At 55.3% G+C, this 18,656-nt stretch overlaps 1 protein-coding gene across 1 annotated transcript in view; it reads left to right on the top strand.

The window, feature by feature from the left end:
* Positions 1–18,133, top strand: part of COL26A1 (collagen type XXVI alpha 1 chain) — a 93,179-nt gene extending 75,046 nt beyond the window's left edge. The window contains exons 4-13 of the mRNA XM_049787866.1: positions 10,740–10,801; positions 11,319–11,469; positions 11,992–12,090; positions 13,070–13,198; positions 14,009–14,092; positions 14,317–14,369; positions 15,063–15,098; positions 15,887–15,934; positions 17,112–17,196; positions 17,864–18,133. Of these exons, the coding sequence (XP_049643823.1) occupies positions 10,740–10,801; positions 11,319–11,469; positions 11,992–12,090; positions 13,070–13,198; positions 14,009–14,092; positions 14,317–14,369; positions 15,063–15,098; positions 15,887–15,934; positions 17,112–17,196; positions 17,864–18,018 (902 nt within the window). The 3' untranslated portion in view covers positions 18,019–18,133. The remainder of the gene's footprint in view (positions 1–10,739; positions 10,802–11,318; positions 11,470–11,991; positions 12,091–13,069; positions 13,199–14,008; positions 14,093–14,316; positions 14,370–15,062; positions 15,099–15,886; positions 15,935–17,111; positions 17,197–17,863) is intronic.
* Positions 18,134–18,656: the final 523 nt, after the last annotated feature.

Genomic DNA, 18,656 nt, shown 5'->3' with positions numbered 1-18,656 from the left:
GAGCTGAAAGGGGGTCTCCAAGCCCAGACAGACACAGACCCCGGCCTGGGGCTCCCTGCCTCCTGGTTGTGGCTCCCCCCACCTTTCTTCTTTTAGTGCGGTGGTTGGGGTTCAAACGGCAAATACGGGAACCAGAATGGTAGAACAGGGACTTACTTTGCAAGTGGCAGATCCTGGTTCTATCCCCGGCATCCTATAGTGTCCCTGAGCACCACCAGGAATAAACTCTGAGCCAGGACTAATACCTGTGCACCACTGGGTGTCACCTTAAGGCCCAAACCAAAGAAAAACAAACATACAAAAAAAATAACCCCAGCAAATAGGTTGGGGAGGCAGGACTTCCTGAGTCCAGAATCACAATTTTTTTTTCATAGGGGACATGGCTCTGTTCTCCAAGTGTGGGAAAGCAGGAGTTATTTAAAGGTTAGGGTGCAGGAGGGGTTCAGGATTTGGGGTACCTTCCCTGAGTGGGGGGCATGCTAACTTCACATCCTGAAGGAAGATGGGGAAACTCGTATTTCATTCCCCCATTCTCACTTTCAGGATTCTATAGGTGTATAGGTGTCCTGTACTGGTCCCAGCGATGGGGGTGCATGCCCTGGGGTGCTTTCAGGTTCAGACACCCCCCTTGTTTACCTCACTCACACACAGAATCCCGTGTAGTACCTTCATGGAGCACAGCCATCTCAGTTTCCTCTTGCCTCAGTTTCCTTTTCTTACAGCCAGTTCTGCAGCGTCCCCTTTAAAGGGGGTCCCGAGAACCCTGGGTCATTTCGCTCCTCAGCCACATAGATCGCCGTGCTCTCTGCTCTGCTCTGGTCCCCCTCTCCCCTGGCCTGCTCCAGTTGCCCACCCGCTGCCCGAATTCAGCTCCCCTTTTTCCAGTGACCTTCCTTCCTAACCTCAGCCCCATCCTCTCCCCTTTGTGCTTAGGAGAAGCCGGTGCTCGACTGCCACCTGCTGGAAATGAGCTGAAATAACAGTCAGCATCCTGGCTTGGAACACACCGTGATACCCAAAGGTCCTGCACCCTGGGCCAGGTCCTTAGATCCTAGTCCCCACTGAGAACCCCTATCCAGTTCTTCCAAAGGTTTCCAGTGCTCAGGGACTGCGAATAGGCCCTGGCATGGGTTTCCAGGTGTGCTGGTTGGGTCTCTGCGTGGCCCCGTGTCCAATCCTGTCTTCTTCACTGTGTCATCATGAGATTAAATGAATGTTCACAAAGTGAATGTTCACGGAGTGAGAGCACAACAGGGAGGGCGCTGATCTTGCACGTAGCTGGCCTGAGTTCGACCCACGGCATCCCATATAGTCCCCTAAGCATCATCAGGAGTGATTCCTGAGCACAAAGCCAGGAATAAGCCCTGAGCACTTGCAGATGTGGCCACAAAACCAAAAAATAAATGTGTAAACTAGGGTTGGACACAGAGTATCTTCCTGATATATGTTCTCTGTCTGTCTCTCTGCATCATCATTTTCTCAAACAACTCCTGAAGCTTCTATGGTGTCCCTGCATGTCCCTGGCCCTAGGGCTCCTTTCCAAAATTCACCCTGAAAAATGCCAGTTGTGAGTGGTTTGCTCTTTGTGGCTGAGTTCAAGCCCCTCAGTAGCTGCAATGCAGGTCCTTTTCCAAGGCAATCAATCTGGGTTTGACTTGCGAAGACTCGTGTGCCTGCCAGGAAGCTACAAGCTGATGGGGGCTTCATTCAGCCTGGTTAAGGGACTCAAACATCCAGACAATGGACTTAAAGGGAAGCCCAGGACAACCAGTGAATCACGCTATTAGCAAATGCTGGTGACTGGCTGTGCCCCATGAAAGGTGGATGGAGGAGTGCAGTAATTGTTCACTGGCCTGAACTGGGGTGTTCTGGGGGGGGGGGCTGTGTATTTCTGCAGGAGATGTAGGCACCTGCTCGCTCTGGCCCCTCAGCTGAGAGCCAGGCCACAACAGGTGTAGGTCACTTTGGAATTCCTGGGTGGAGAGAGGAAAAGGGGATCACATCTTACAGCCTATGTTTGCATTGCTGTTGGGCCTAGACTCTAGATTTGTAGCTGTAACCCAGCCCCCACTCTCCAACATAATGGAAGTCATGTGCCTTTAAAGGGGCAGGAAGGGGGATGACAGGAAGGGAGCACTGGGATGGGAGATGACATGGGGGGGGATTGGTGTTGAAATATTATGCGCCTAAAACTCCACTATTGACAACTTTGTAAGCCACAGATATTTTTCTAAAGAAAATTATTTTTGTTTTGTTTTCTTCTGGGGCCACATTCTGCAATGCTCAGGAGTTACTCCTAGCTCTATGCTCAGAGATCACTTATAGCAGGCTCTGAGACCATATGGGATGCCGAGGATAGAACCTGATTCAGCCATGTGTAAGGCAAACGCCCTTCCCTCTGTGCTATCACTCAAGCCCGATTTAAAAATAAATTAGGTATTACTATGAAGGATTTGTAATTCACTTTGACCACAATAAAAATTAAAAAAAAAAAAATTTAGGGGCCAAAGAGATACACAGTGGTAGGGTGTTTGTCTTTCAAGTGGCTGACCCAGGACCCACGTTGGTTTGAATCCTGGCATCCCATTGGTTCCCTGTGCCTGCCAGGAGTGATTTCTGAGCACAGAGCCAGGAGTAACCTATGAGTGCCACTGGGTATGATAAAAAACAAACAAAAAAATGATTTTTTGTTTTTGTTTAAGAATCACTCCTGGTAGTCCTTGGGGGATCATATGGGATGCTGGAGATTGAACCCAAGTTGGCCATGTGCAAGGCAAATGCACTCCCCTCTGTTCTATCATTCCACCCAATAAAATGTTTTTAATTAGAAAAAAAGGGAAAGGGGAAGTGGGTGCGGTGCCAAGGGGCATGTGCAGTCTTTGCCCTCGGAGTCTTTGTACTGGCTCAGGGCCCCTCCCAGGAAAGCTGCAAGCTGGCACCCCAACCCAGTCCAAGGAATCTGAGCTCATGCCCAGCTCTGCCCATTGTGTGGTCTGAAGAAATTCTTTGGAGGTTCCTAGAAAGTGGCAACGACTAGGGCAGGGTCCTGGGGGTGTGGAGCCTACCTGAGGGGGGGGCTCTGTCCAGCCAGAAGTGGTGACCTCTCAGCCCTGAGCCTTGGCTTGGACGTGCAAGTGTCCGTCCATCCTGAGTCAGCCTGGGAGCAGCAGAACTAAAGTCCATTGTGTACTTGGAGGTGCAGTGGGAAGTGGCATGGGTAGGCCTGACGTGGGGTGCCTGGGGAAGTGCAGAGTGCACTTGGTGGTAGATTTTCTGGTTTGTTTTTATGGTTTAAAAAAAGATCTCGAGGCCGTGGCTGACCCAGGATGGACCACAGTTCGATCCCCCAGCCTCCCATATGGTCCCCAAGCCAGCAGCGATTTCTGAGCACAGAGCTAGGAGTAACCCCTGAGCATCACCGGTGTGGCCCCAAAACAAAAACAAACAAACAAAAGATCTGGGGCCAGAGCGATAGCACAGCAGCAGGGCATTCACCTTGCACAGGACTGACGGTGGTTCGAATCCCGGCATCCCATATAACTCTGAAGCCAGCCAGGAGTAATTTCTGAGCACAGAGCCAGGCATAACCTGAGTGCCACCAGGTGTGAACCAAAAACAGAAAAAAAGATATTTGGGGGTCAGAGCCATAGCACAGAGGAGAGGGCGTTTGCCTTGCACGTAACTGATCCGGGTTAGATACCCCGCATCCCATATGGTCCCCCAAGCCTACCATCTGGTGTTATCCCAATAAACAACCACTCCCAAATTCTTTGGAGCATCAGAACAGTAAGACAGGGATTAAGATGCTTACTTTGCACCCAACCAACCAGGATTTGGTCATTGACACCATACATGGTCCCCCAGTCGCCACAGAGTTAGCTCTGAGCATCACTTAGTGTGGAACCCCAAAAACAAAACAAATCTAATGAGGTAAAGTTAAAATGAAATGAGACATTTTATTTCTTTTTGGTTTACTTTTTGTTGTTGTTATTGTTGGTGGGGGTCCCATCCAATGGTGTTCCTTGTTCTTTGGCCCCAAATAAACCATTTCAAGGTGAACTTTCTGTAGTCTTTAGTCCATATTCCATCATGGGTAACCACTTCCTCAGGTCTGAAAACCTCCCCATCACCCCAGACCTGATCAAGCCATTCTCCCCCACACTTCCCCACATCATGAGAATGTCTCTGTTCTGTTCTGAGATGTCCCCAAGGACTGAGAGGTTACACCGGGAGAAGCCTCTCTTCCTACTTGTGCATGGGCCATGATTTTTCATGACTGAGCAATATTTCACAATAAGTTGACTCTCCCCACCCTCTTATCATTTCTCTGGACTATTTCCACCTTTTGGATTTGGGGAGCCACATTAGATGGTGCCCAGGGCTTACTCATGCTTCTGTGCTTAGGGTTCATCCTGGTGATATGTAGTGTCAATGATCATACTCACATTAGACACATGCAAGGCAAACTCCCTAACCCTTATATTAATGCACTGTGGGTATTAATATATATATATATATATATATATTTTTGGTTTTTGGGCCACACCCGGCAGTGCTCAGGGGTTACTCCTGGCTGTCTGCTCAGAAATAGCTCCTGGCAGGCACGGGGGACCATATGGGACACCGGGATTCGAACCAACCACCTTTGGTCCTGGATCGGCTGCTTGCAAGGCAAACGCCGCTGTGCTATCTCTCCGGGCCCGGGTATTAATATTTTTAATGGGGGCCACACCCAGCAGTGTTCAGGCCCCACCAGGTAAAGCTGGTGGGGAGGGGAATGAGGGTTTGGGCTTTGCCAGTGCTTAGCATGTGCCCCCCATGTGAGATCTCTCCTACCTCTGCCCCCTGAGTTCTGTTTCTTTGGCTCTGAAATAAAACTGCACATTGGGGCTGGAGAGATAGCATGCCTTGCATGCAGAAGGTCAGTGGTACGAATCCCGGCATCCCTTATGGTCCCCTGAGCCTGCCAGGAGTGATTTCTGAGCATAGAGCCAGAAATAACCCCTGAGTGCTGCTGGGTGTGACCCAAAAACAAACAAAAACAAACAAAAAAACCCGCAGACCAAGGTTCTATATTTTGGGCATTTATTGCCACAGTAAGAGAGTCCAGAGTTGGCCTGATTAGGGGGTGACCTCACTTCTACTTCTCCCTCATTGACTTTCTCCCAACCACAGTGTCCCCGCTTTGGCTAAGTGCCCACAAACCTGCTGGGTCTACATCACCACATGGAGACTTCGATGGCCTCACACTGATGTTTGTTCCCTACATTGGCCTACTGTAGTATATGAACCCACCAGGTCAGGTTCAAGTCTCTTGTGGGTTTGCTGCCAGATTCTACATCTGCACAGAGCTGGGGTGTCTTGGAGAGATTGAGGTACTGAGGTGATGAGGATGGAGCCCAGCCCACACATTTCCCTCACAGCAGCAAAAGGACGGAAAAATAGTCAAATCTGTCAGTTCTTTAGGCATTTCTGTTGGCATTTATTTGGAGACAGTTTTTTATTTTGTTTTATTTTGGGGCCACATGCAGTGATGCTTAGGGCTGAATCCTGGCTCTGCACTCAGGAATCACTCCTGGCTCTGCTCGAGGGACCATAGAGGATGCCAGGGATCAAACACAGGTTGGCCATGTACAAGGCAAATGCCCTTCCCACTGTGCTATCACTCAGGCCCCACAAAGTTTGTTCTGTGGAAGAAAATGCTTGTGGACTAGAGCTTCTCTCTGACCTGGGTCAGGCGGGGTGTGAGTAGACACCCAGGGGTTAAACTACTTATTTCTGCCCTGATCACCCTTTGAATCACCAATGAATGGGGCCAACCAGGATGCCCCAGTGGGTGGCAAGCTAGCCTGGGGGTCTTCCTGGGGGAAGAATGAAAGATCCCCCCACCTCTCTCCCCTGTGGACTTCAGGGCTGGGCTCCATCTGCTCTCAGGTCCCGGGCTTGTGTCCAGCTACCACCCACGGGCCGCACCTCTGTTTGCCTTGGAAAAGCCCAAGCGACTGCCTGGATTCCCTCAACCTAATTTTAGCCTCTGGGCAGTGCGGTTGGAAGCTGTGGGCCGGGCCACAATGGCATCAGCTCCTGAGCCCTGTTCCTGCCAGCCACGGTGCTCAGGGGCATTTGGGCTGCTCCCGGACCCCATCTTCTCTAGGACATGCTGTGCCTGGGGTGTCCCGCCCCCACCATGATGATCCCCAAGGAGAAGGGCAATTCCCACCATTCTATGGGCCTTTCCGGACCACCCGGAGTCTGCCAGGAGCTAGATGCCCCTGCTAGATGCTCCCCCAGAACAAGTTTCCAGCCCTCCCAAGCTCTTGAGTGAATCGAGTAGGGAATTTAGGGTTTCTCACGCCCCAGCTTAGCCAGCCCCCTCATCCCAGGACCCCCACCTAAGCTATTTTTGAGGCCCCTTTCGGACCCTCTCGGTATTGCATTTCCAATGCTTGGGGTCATTTTGAACTGGAGCAGGTGGGGGAGGCCCTGCCGGTGGTGAGGGTGGCCTCCCCGCAGGAAAGAGTGTGGACAGTGTGATTTTGCAGGACCCAACTGGATCATGTGGAGTGTAGATGCCTCTCAATGGTTTTTCTCTCACCACAGCAGGTTCTTGAAGCTTCTCATCCACACCTGCGTCCCTAAAACTCTTCAGCAGGGTTTGCTCTGAGGCCGCAGCCCTGGTGTGCCCCCCATTCCTCATTGGCGACTGCGGGGTCCACACCACATGCCACATGCCTGAGTGGCCACTGGGTCCTCACGACACAACCAGCCATTGGGCAACGTATCTGCTATGCATGGAGGGAGAACCGGGCTGCTGGGACCCTGCCTTCCCCTCACCATCCCATCCCTGCTCTCAATTGGTAGGACTCTGCAGAGATTGACCGCCACCTTCCTAGAAGCGGGGTATCCCTACTCTGCCCTGCTTTTCCCTTAGGGTCCCCCCTGCTCTGGACTCAGGGAAGTCAGCTCTTCTTCCAAGCCTCCCAAGTGTGTCCCCAAAACAAACAAACAAACAAGGGCCAGATGTTTGCCTTGAGTGGGGCTGACGTGGGTTGGATGTCCGAGCATCTCAAGCCCCACCAGGAATGATCCCTGAGTACAAAGCCAGGAGTCAGCCCTGAGTACCATCATGTGTGGCCCCAAAATCAAACCAAACAGGACAAAAGATCAGAAGCCAAAGAGACCAGAGAGATAGCAAAGTAGGGTGATTGCCTTGCATGTAGCCGATTCAGAACGGACAGGGTTCGAATCCTGGCAACCCGTATGGTCCCTCATGCCTGCCAGGAGCTATTTCTGAGCATAGAGCCAGGAGTAAACCCTGAGCACTGCCGAGTGTGACCCCCCCCAAAAAAAGATCAGAAGCCTCGAGTAGGTCTGCTGCTTGTGCCAGTCCCACCAGGCTGCAGATCCCCTAGTCTGGGAGGTTCCCAGGACCCCTGGGCATGTTCTCACACACTAGTCACATCTGTATGCCACACCTGCCTATCCCCGATCCACCCTGCCTTGAGAGCACCCAGCTGTGTTCTTCAGGTTCTCAACTCACGAGGCACAGGTGGGACCTTTCCCTGCCAGCCCAGGGTCCGAGCCATGTCACACTGTTCCCCAAGTCTGCAAGACCCATGCCCTCCCTGCTATTTCCTCACTCTGGACCCCTAATTTCCCAGGTATTTATTTGCTATTTGAATCTGGTTGACTGAGCGTCAGCTGGCTTTGTCTTCCAGTCATTCTTGCTAAGCCAACTTGGTAGTTCTTAAAATTAAGGTGGATTTTATGGGTGTGGTCTACCCTTCAATCCTGAGTGCTGGTGTGGATGGAGGAGGAGGCAGAGGAGTCTGGACATGGCTAGTCAGGTCAGCGGAGCCCCAAGGACCAGAGTGTATGGGAGGCCCAGCCATGGCCAAGCACTTGTCTTCAAGTGATAACACAGTGGGAAGAGCGCTTGCCTTGCACACAGCAACCCAGGTTCGATTCCAACATCCCATAAAGTTCCTGAGCACCATAAGGTGTGACCCTTGAGCAGGAGTTAGCCCAGAATACTGACAAGGGTTGCCCCCAAACAAACCACAATAACAAAACAAAGGCAAACAGGAGCAAGAGCCCCCCCCCCCCCCTTTCCACCTCCGCACCTCAGTCTCACATTGCTTCCAACACAGACTGAGTCCTACCTTTACTGTGGTTTTCTGGGGACTTGTTCAATTGTGTGTGTGTGTGTGTGTGTGTGTGTGTGTGTGTGTGTGTGTGTGTTGCCACATCTGGCAGTGCTCAGGAGTTACTCCTGGCTCTGCACTCAGGAATCACTCCTGGTAGGCTCAGGGGACCATATAGGATGCCAAAGATTGAAATTGGACCAGCCATGTGCAAGGCAAATGCCCTCCTGTTTGCTGTGCCATTGCTCTGTTCCCTAGCCTGGAGTTTCGTCCCCCAGAACCGGACAGGGAACCCTCACTTTCTCCAGTTTATCTGTCTGCACCAGTTATTACTTCTTGCTGCTCCCCCTGTGGAATGTTCTGGAACTTCTTTTTCCCTTCTCTCTTGAGACCTCCTCCCGGTCATTCTGCTTCTCAGAAAAGTGTATCCTGGGTCTTGAGAGATGGATGGTGCAGGGGTGAGGGCCTATGAATGAGCCTGGTTCAGCCCTGGCCCCCGTGGCATCTCCCGAGTTGTGCAGCTTTGGTGTAAGTTGAAGGGAAGAAAAGTTTCCACATGAAGTTGGGGTCTCTTCAGGCCCGACTGGTGATGCCCCACTGCTCCGGGGACCTCTGTCAGGGGGAGCTGGTGTCCCCTAATTCCAGAGCCAATGTTTGTCCCAGGAGCAACACTCTCAGAACCCAGGTCTCGGGGGCCAGGGTCCTGAAAAGGGGTTCTGAGTCTGGCCACATGCCCTGCCTGGCAGCAGCGCTGGTGGGTAGACCTCTGAGAGGTCAAGGGTGAGAGAGCGGACAGATAGGGAAACGGGTACAGAGAGGGACCTCTCAGGTCCTGGAGTTAAGATGTACTCATCCTTCCATGGGCCATGCACAAACACACACGGGCACACACATATACAGGCATGTTGATGCATATATATATATATATATACACACACACACACACAATCGATGCACATAAAAATGTACACGGGCACACTAGCACACAGATATCGAGTCTACATAGACTCATAAGCAGGCAGGCTTGAACCAGGCCCATGCAGACACATATATGTATGTATGTATGTACATCCGTATCAACATGCACTTGTTTATGTAGACCTATGTAGACACACATGTGTGTGGCTGCATGGACAAACACCCACATGTATGTAGACATGCATGGACACAGCTCTTGTGCACACATGCAGACATGCTCGCCTACCTGCTTCGATTGCTACACTGGGCCGAGGTCTTCTGATTGTGTGCCTGCCAGAGGTGCCAGGAAGTGAGTGGGCCCAGGAGGGCTCTGGGTGGTGCCATTGACGTCCAAACATGTGGGGACGGGGCTGGAGTGATAGCACAAGGGGTAGGATGTTTACTTTGTACTCAGGTTTGATCCCTGGCATCCCATGTGGTCCCCTGAGTTCTGAGATCAGATTCCTGGATCACAGAACCAGGAGTAACTCCTGAGCACCTGGCCACCAGGTGTGGCCCAAAAAACAAACAAAAGAAAAAAATGTAGAGACACTGGAAGCCGGAAAACTGCCCATCCAGAGCACCCACCTGGCTGGTGGCCTCAAACCCCCACCCTCATCCCCATGCGCCCCGAGCTCCTCAGGCACCTGCCCATGGCAGCCAGGACATATTCACCTGCCAAGGCCAAGGGGGCACCAATGTTGAACAAACACTGGGTGAAGACAGTACTTTCCAGAAACATCCCAGGAGCCCTCCTAGCCTCCCTGACCCCCTATATAGGCTTGTTTGTTCCTCAAATACCAGAATGGGGTGCAGGGCTCTGGCATTTCCCGTCTATTCCCTAGGCTGCTGGGGCACCCTTCATCTCCCTTCTGCTCCCTCCTACTCAACCCTACTCCTCCTTATGTCCCCCACTCCTTGCTCTCCTTAATCCCTCCTCCTCCCCCTATACCCACTCCCTCTTATTCCTCTCTACTCCTCCCAGCTTTCTCTTACTCCCTCCTGCTCCTTCCTACAATCTATCCATGCCACTACTTCCAGGCAGTCTTCTTTGTTTACCCCCAGCCCAACTGGCTCTAGTGCCCTAGGGTATCCTCTCAGTCCAGAGCAGCCCTTTCCATCCCTGGCTTTTCACTTGTCTACTTGTGCTATGGCCCTCAGGGTCAGAGGACCATTTTATGTTTTTGACTTTTTTGTTTTATTTTGTTTTGTTTTTGGACCACACTTGGTGGCACTCAGGGGTTACTCCTGACCCAGTGCTCAGAAATCACTCCTGGCAGGCTCAGGAAACCATATGGGATTCCAGAAATTGAACCCAGGTCCATCCCAGGTCAGCTGCATGCAAAGAAGGCAAATGCCCTACCACTGTGCTATCTCTCCAACCTCCTCGAGGGCCATTTTGGATTCCTAGGTACCTCAGACCCTTCCTTGGTACTGGGCACTGAGGCACGTGAGCTGGAGCTTCTCTCAGGAGCAGCATCAATTCTGGCTCCAGGGAGACCAGGCAGGCTGCCTGGAGGAGAGGACCCTAAGAATGAGGCCCTGCAGGATGGGTAGAAGTTTTCTGACAAATGCCTGGTGCTTTCCCCACCTGCCAGGAGAGGCCTCAGCCCATCGCACACACCCCTTCTCTTCCAGAATGTATGAACTGTTCCCGCCTCAGTGACATGAGCGACAGGCTGACCACGCTGGAGGCCAAGGTCAGGCAGCTGAAGCTGGCTGGGCCCGGAATACTGGGGAGATCCGGGGAGCACCAGGGTGATGAGCTGGCTGGGATGGGAGCCCTGGGGAGCACTGGGAGGCCTGTGATGGAGCAGCTGGGTTTAGGTGCTACAGGGCCCAGATGGGCACTCTGGGGGCAGTACCCCAGGGCCCTCCAAATTGGAGACACAGGGAGGTGGGGCCCACAACAACCAGGGGGCTTTATCGGGGGACAGGACAGGGCAGGACAGGTTCTTGACAGGTTCTTGAACTTGACAGGTTCAGGACTCTGCCTGGACAGGAGGGGCCCTTTAGCCTCGTTCCCTCCCTCCCTTTCTCTTCCCTCCCTCCCTCTCTTCTTCCCACTCTCACTACCTGGCCTGTCTGTTTCCTGGAGAGAATGCAGGATGAGAAAGAGGTGGGAGCCTGTGGCAGGGTCAGTCCCACGAAGGGTAGCAGATGGGCAATGTGGACCCGCCTGCCTGATTCACCTCTGCCCACTTCTCCTCCACTCAGGTGCTCCTACTGGAGGCGGCTGGTCACCCCTCGGGCCCAGACAATGACCTTCCCCAGAGCAGCCCTCCGCCCTGGAACGAGGACTTTCTGCCCGACGCCATTCCCCTGGCACAGCCTGGCATCCGCAGGAGGCGGCCCACGGGCCCGGCGGGTAAGTGGGTCCCTTGGGAACAGGCTCCAAACTGGGGTGGCATCAGTCAGGGTTCTAGTAATCTGGGGAGAGCCGTGGCCGCTGTTTGTGACGCTGAGCCCCGACGGGAAGCCCGTGTCCCCTGACAGTCCGCATCCGGCCTGGCCCCTGGTCACCAGCAGTCCACCCGGACCGTCCAAACCAGGAGCTTGTAGTTCCAGGAATGGCCACTAGGTGGCGCACGACCCCACAAACAGGGCCTAGAACCCCTGGAAACTGAACCTGGTTGGGTGGGCGCTCGCACCCTGCAGACCTTCACCCCTTTCAGACCCCAGTTGGACCCCCCTGCTGGCTACACACTCTTTCTAGGTTTTAGCCGTTCCTGTATCAGTCCTGCGGGCCTCTCGTGGCTCCAACCTCCACGCCCCTTCCACCAACCTTTCTGGGCCTCAGTTTCCCCACCTTTATGTGGGGGCAGAGGACTGGGTCGGGCTCTCCCAGTTTGATTCTCAGCCTTGTCTCTCTCTCTCTTTCTCTCCTCAGGGCCCCCCGGGCAGATGGGAGCTCCAGGCCCTGCTGGGCCCCCAGGCTCCAAGGGGGACCGGGGCCAAGCAGGAGAGAAGGGCCCAGCAGGGCCACCCGGTAAGGACCCCTGAGCAGCCTGAAAATGTCTGAGGGGACACAGGAGCAGACAGGTGTCCTGGCACCCCTAGAGATTGCTGGGACCCCTAACTGTCTCGTCCCATAGAGTCCCCCATTAAGCCTCCAGGAAACAGGCCAGGTAGTGAGAGTGGGAAGAAGGAAGGGAGGGAGGGAAGAGAAAGGAATGAAGAGAAAGAGGCTAGAGGGCCCCTCCTGTCAACCACACCCCATACTGCTGACCCCTGATGGATCTACCAGCCTCCTGTAGATCCTGTAGATCCACTCACCGATAGGATCTCCTGAATCTACTGACTCCTAGAGTGATTCACTGAACCCCTGTGAGATTCTCTACTCCCTGAGGGGTCCACGAGCAAATGACCCACTAGGAACCCTAACTTTTTTGGGGATCTACCGACCCTATAGATCTTCCAACCAATAGGACCTACTGAATTCTCATGGAGTTCACCCCCAAGCGATCCACTGACCCCCAGGGTTCCATCAACCTCACAGAATATACCAACCACTGAGGAATCCACTGCCCCCAACGGAATCTGATGGGCCCCAGATCCGACTCCCCCAAGGATCCACTGACTTTCCTGGGGATCTACTGACCCCATGAATCGGTTAAACCAAGACCACCACAGGAACCATTGTCCTATAGACACCAATTTCCCTAAAGGATCCAGAGACACTTGCAGAATCTGCTGACTGGTGGGATCCGCTGACATGCCAGAGCCCAGATCACCCTGGCCGGGTTGGCCTCTGGTAGTGCTCTCTGCTGGGTTCTGGGGAACCCTGGTGCTCCTGGCGCAGAGCTGGGGTCAACCTCCCTTCAGCCAGGCCCCCAGTTCTTACATCCAAGGGGAATGTCTGTGGGTAGTACTTGCACCCTTCTCAGGTTCCGTTCCTGTCCCACACACCCCTTTCCACCTCTCATTCTGTCCTCAGCCCCTTCACATCTCATCTTCTGCCCTTTCAGGCCTCTTGGGGCCCCCTGGCCCCCGTGGGCTTCCAGGTGAAATGGGGCGCCCCGGCCCCCCTGGCCCCCCGGGCCCTGCAGGCAGCCCCCACGGCGTCCTCTACTCCCTGCAGCCCTCGGACAAGGCCAGTGAGTGTGGGGGTCGGACCCTGGCCCTGGGTACTCCTGAACCTGTGGGTGGGGTGGCCCTGGCTGGATCTGGCCCCGGTGACCCCTGAGCTCCACCCCACGAAACCCAGGACTTGCTTGGCACCAGGTCCCTGTCCCCCCATGGCCTGAGTGGAAGATGGAGGAGGCTGTTCAGGAGGAACCCTAGGACTGGTGTTTGTTGCTTGTAGGGGCAAGGTTCCAAAAAGGCTGGACTGGGTGCAGTAGGTGCTAGTGGGGACCCCAGGCATGGCTGGTCACCAGGTCCTTGCTCCTCGGGAGGCTCAGGCTATGCTTGGGAAGAGCTTTGGGGCCTTAGAACTCCCTTCAGAAGAGCCTCTGCCCCCCTGAACCTACAGATTTCAGGTTCCCTGGTCATGAGACTGGGGTCCCTGGAAAGAGAAACCCCCATTTTGGGACTGACAATTATGGCTCAGGAGAGAATAGGAGAAGGGGTGATGTCCTGTGGATTTTCTGTGGAGCCCCACAGGGAGATGAACCCCTTCTAACTCAGGGGTCCTGATGGAGGCTGTAGGGTTCCAGGGGGTGCACAGAGGAGGTGACTTGAGTGAGCCAATTGGGCACAGGCAACATATGGGGTGGAGTCCAAAGGAGAGCTTGGCTGGGAGCTCTGGTGAGCAGGACCGGTGCAGGGCCTAGAATATTCCAGAAGGAATGGATGCCGGATGTGGAGCACTTCGACCTGGCCCCTGTGTGCTCTTCGCCACCCACCCACCCAGTGCTGGGAGACCCCACAGGGCCCGTCTCAGTGGGACCTCTGCGCTCCCCTAGATTCGGACACTCAACTGGGTTCGGCCGCTGTGGACACGGTGCTGGCAGGGGTCCCAGGGCCCCGTGGCCCCCCAGGCCCTCCAGGTGAGACTTAGAGGGTGCTAGGCCAGACTAGTTCAGGACAGGGTTGGTGGAATGTGGATGTGAAGGGGTCAGCAGGGTTGGAAAATGGAAGCATCAGGGCTTTGGGGATACAATCTGAAAGCAAGGGGTGTAATCTGGGGGCTGGGGGATTCAGACATTCCTCCACCTGGGTGGGAGAGCAGGGGCTTCTTGGCCCTGATGACAATTTCTGACTCTGCTGACAGGTCCTCCTGGCCCACATGGGCCCCCAGGACCCCCTGGAGTGCCGGGGTCCCAGGTAAGGTGATACTCTTTGGGGGTGGGGGTTTCCTGTAATGCAGCTCCCAAGCCCAGCAGACTCTCTTCCCCTGGCCCCACGCCCCATGCTGAGCTCACCGAGGCCCCCATGTTCTGATGGGGACCTCTGAACTCCAAACTCATGAACCCCTAAATAACAAAATCTAAATCCAAAACTCATGAACCTTGAACCTTAAGCTCATGAGACCCTGAACTCCTTTTGCATGGAGTTGTGTGACTTTTGAGGGGACACTTACTGGTGGATATTTTGGGGGACAAAGGAGAATGAGATTGGTGGTGGGTGTGGGGTGAGGTGGTCCAGTCCTAATGGATCCCCCGTATCCCTGCACCCCAGCAGAAGCCACAGCTGGACCCTGTCCTACTATGCTCTCACTATTGGGTGGGGGCTCTGGGGTGGCCGGGTGGGACAGTTCTGCCCTCTGGAGTGTATTTCAAGGTGACTCTGCTGGGGGCCGGTTACAGTAGGACAGGTGTCTAGGTGGGGTGCCCTGGGGTGTCTTCATGTTGAGTTTCACCCCTTTCTTCATGTGAGTCCTGCCCACATCCTAGTGGGAAGATGAGGCTCATCTGGGATCACCCAGATCCCCACCCACCCTCCCCTGCCCGTTTAGGGGAGTTCCAAATGCAGCGGGGAGGGAAGGGAAGCACTGACTCTCTGGTGACCTTTCCACAGGGTCCAGCTGCAGAGCGGAGTGTGACGACCCCTGCTGTGAGTGGGGGTCTGGGGGTGAAATCTTGGGGGGCTTGTCCAAGATGCTGGGAAGGTGTCAGGACACCCCCTAGTGGCGGGTCTGAGCAGAATCTGCCCTTAGCAGGGTTGAAAGACAGTGCCCCAAGAAGGGGGTGTCCTGAGGTCTCTGCAGAGAGCTGGGCCTTGAGTCAGGGTGCTGACTGCCCAGCCACTGGGACCTGCACTTTTCTGAACCCCCAGAAAGGAGTAGTTCAGACGCCCCAGCACAGACCCTTCTCACAGCTGGTCCCGTGAGCTGAGCCTCCACCTTTTCCATGCTTGTTTGGGCCTTTGGCACCTGCATTAGGGACACCCCCTCATGGAACTACTGTGCTCACCCCCCCCCATGTCCCTTTGAGCCAGTCTAGCCACAGGACTCTGAGATGTTAAGTCACCTGCCCACATCCACACAGCTGGTCTCAGCGGAGCTTAGGGACTTTGGGGCTGAATCCCCAAAGTTGGGCCCATCTGGGACACGTGTCTGGCCCAGTGGGCCCCCCAAGAATGCTAATATCCACAGACCTGGATGCTCCCGACTGGCATGAGCCTTGAGGAACAGGTATGGGAGGCCTGCCCCAGGTCACCAGCGGCCTTGCACATGGGGCTGGGCTGATCTCGAGGTCTCCCAGCCCCTTTAGGGAAGTTACTCCAGATCCCTAAGTACACCCCCATACCCTGTGTGGAGGGCCAGGGCCATCCCCACTTCTCAGCCCAGCCCCTGCTGAGAGAGTGCAGTACCCAATACTTGACCATGTCTCTCCTCGCAGGGGGAGCCTGGCGGGAAAGGGCAGGATGCAGATCAGGCCGCTGCTGAGGTAACTGGCCGGGGGGGGGGGGGGGGGGGGAGGCTCATCCAAGAATAAGGGGGGTCCCGGCTCATGGGGACATATGGGGGGCTTCCCTCAAGGAGCACTGTGCCAAAGGCTGAGAAGATCCTCTAAGGGAGGTCCAGGGACCCTTCTGCTCATAGGTACAGCCCCCATGGCCCCTACTGCAAACTGAGGGGTACAGTGCAGGAGACTGGGGGTGAGGATTGGCACCCATAGGTGCCCAGAGGGGGTGCAAAGGAGCTTCTGATACTCAGTGCTCAGAGAAGCTTGCCCAGTGGGCAGATATACCCCCTAAGTGACCCCACTTGGGGAAGTGCTAAGAGGCCAAGGTGGGGGGCATCTGTGGAGATTTTTGGTCTTGGTGGCAGCAGCTAGAGGAGGAGTTTTAAGAGATTCTTGTGAGATTGGAGCTGGAGGAGGAGGCTGGCGCCACAGCAGCAAGGATGGGCTCAGGAGCCAGCAGGCAGGTCAGATGAGCCATTCCTTTTGACCCTGCTCCCCAGTTACATGCGAGTGGCAGGGGTCAAGGCCTTATCTATGACCCTTGGAGGTGGGGCTCCTTGGGACAAGGACCCTCCATGACACCTCCTGGTTGGAGCTGAGTCAATTCAAATGCCCTAACTGAGCCAGAGAAAGGGCCCAGAGTTTGCTGGGGCCATAACTGCAGATTTTTTTTTTTTTTTTTTTTTGGCTTTTGGGTCACACCCGGTGGTGCTCAGGGGTTACTCCTGGCTGTCTGCTCAGAAATAGCTCCTGGCAGGCACGGGGGACCATATGGGACACCGGGATTCGAACCAACCACCTTAGATTCTGGATTGATTGCTTGCAAGGCAAACACCACTGTGCTACCTCTCCGGGCCCATAACTGCAGATTTGAATCTCACATTAGTGCTCACTGCCCCCAAGCCAGCCTGTCCTCGCTCCCTCCTCTCTCCTGAGGCCCAGCCCTGAGGGCCCCCCCATCTCCACCATGGGCCAGGCAGGACAGACTGTGAGGGCTACAGTCAAGGGACAGGTCGTCCCAGGCTGTCCCTCCAGGCCCTGGGCTGTCGTTTCAGAGCTCCAGGGTGTTTGTCTGCACCCAGCACTGACTGCTAGTGTGCTGGTGGCCACAGAGGGGACCCTGGTGATGCTAATGGGGGCTCCTTCCTCTTTCCTGCAGGGTGAGGGGGTGCAGCAACTGAGGGAAGCACTGAAGATCCTGGCTGAGAGAGTCCTCATCCTGGAGCACATGATAGGGGTCCACGGTGAGGGGGTATCCCCCCTTCTTCCTCCCTCCTTGTGGCCATTCTCAGGCTGAACTCCCCCATGGCTGACTCTGCCCAGCTCAAACCCCGCGCCCCCCCCCCCCCCATAGCTACAGGAGCATAGCTGGAGACCAAGGATTCCACATGCATTTTCTAGCCCATTCCCCACTGCTGTTTCTGTTTTGGGGTCACAAAAGAGCCAGCTGGCTCCTGGCTCTGTACTCAGATGGTTCACTTCTGGTGGTACTCGGGGGACCATATGGGGCGTCGGGATCGAACTTGGGTCTGTGGCATGCAAAGTAATTTCCTCCGTGCTGTGCTATTGCTCTAGCCTTCAGCCCCCCACTGCTGGATGCTGGCCCCAACCTGGGCTCTGCTCACAGGCCTCCTCCTCCAGGAAGCCTGTCTGCTCTGCAGGGGGCCCTCAGAGTCTCTATCCTGGGGTGTCCCCAACATCCGGGGGGTATTTAACACCCCTCAGGGATGTCAAGTGAAGTGATGAAGGGATGAAGGACAGAGGAGGAATGGGTGAAGGGCTGAATAAAGGGGCGAGGATGAGAAAGCAGAGGGTAGGGAATGGGGGACACAGGGACAGACCATGTGTCCTCCACCCTCCCCTTTGGGGGTCCCCTTGCCCTGTCTGAAGCACCCCCTCCTCTCCTTCCAGATCCCCTGGCCTCCTCCGATGGGGGCTCAGGCCAGGACGCGGCCCTTCGAGGTCTGAAGATTAAGCGTGGGGGGCCACGGCCTGAAGGCTCCCTGGCTGCCCTGCTGGGCCCTGACCCCGGACAGCCACGTGTGGGCACCAGCAGGGCCCAGTGAGGAATGTAGAGGATGCACCCGCAGCTTCCAGCCCATGGGGGCCCCAGGCATGGACTCTCCGGATTGGGGCAGGAGCAGATCCAGGGCCCCTCCCAGCCCCCCAGCCCTTCTTGGAATCAACAGCCCTGGAGCAAGGCTGTCAGCCCCCTCACAGGATGCTCAGGGGCTCGGGACTCCATGACCCAAGAGGGCACCTGTCCCCACTCCCTCCTGAGCACTACTCCCCAGGGGGTCACTCACATTCAATTCAAGGCTATGAGATGGGGGACAGCTGCCTCAGCGTGCCCTCCCAGCAGTTTTCACCTCTAGCCCTGAGCCCTCCCCTGAGTGGAGAAGAGGGAATACTGGGGGGTGAGCCCTCTGTCCCCCCACACTCCAGGCAGCAGTGAAAAGGCAGCTGCTGCCACACTTGCCCTGGGGCTTCTCCCCACCCTGGCTTGTGACCCCACAGTCGCCATATCACTCGGGCCTGGACCCCCCCCTCCAACCCTGTCAGTCCTCTAGGCCGGGCTGGGCTCAGTGCCCCCACAAACTCAGCCCCAGGTGCTGGTGCCACCTGGGTGCTCTCCCCAGCAGGAACCCTTACCCTGCCGGGGTCTGTCCCAGCGGCTGGTCCCAGGGCCCGGGGGCTTCCTTGG

This window comes from Suncus etruscus, chromosome 15 (genome assembly GCF_024139225.1).
Source record: "Suncus etruscus isolate mSunEtr1 chromosome 15, mSunEtr1.pri.cur, whole genome shotgun sequence".
In the NCBI taxonomy this organism is placed as follows: Eukaryota; Metazoa; Chordata; class Mammalia; order Eulipotyphla; family Soricidae; genus Suncus; species Suncus etruscus.
The sequence above is the reverse complement of the archived record's forward strand: the minus strand, read 5'-3'. Positions and strand labels throughout refer to the sequence as shown.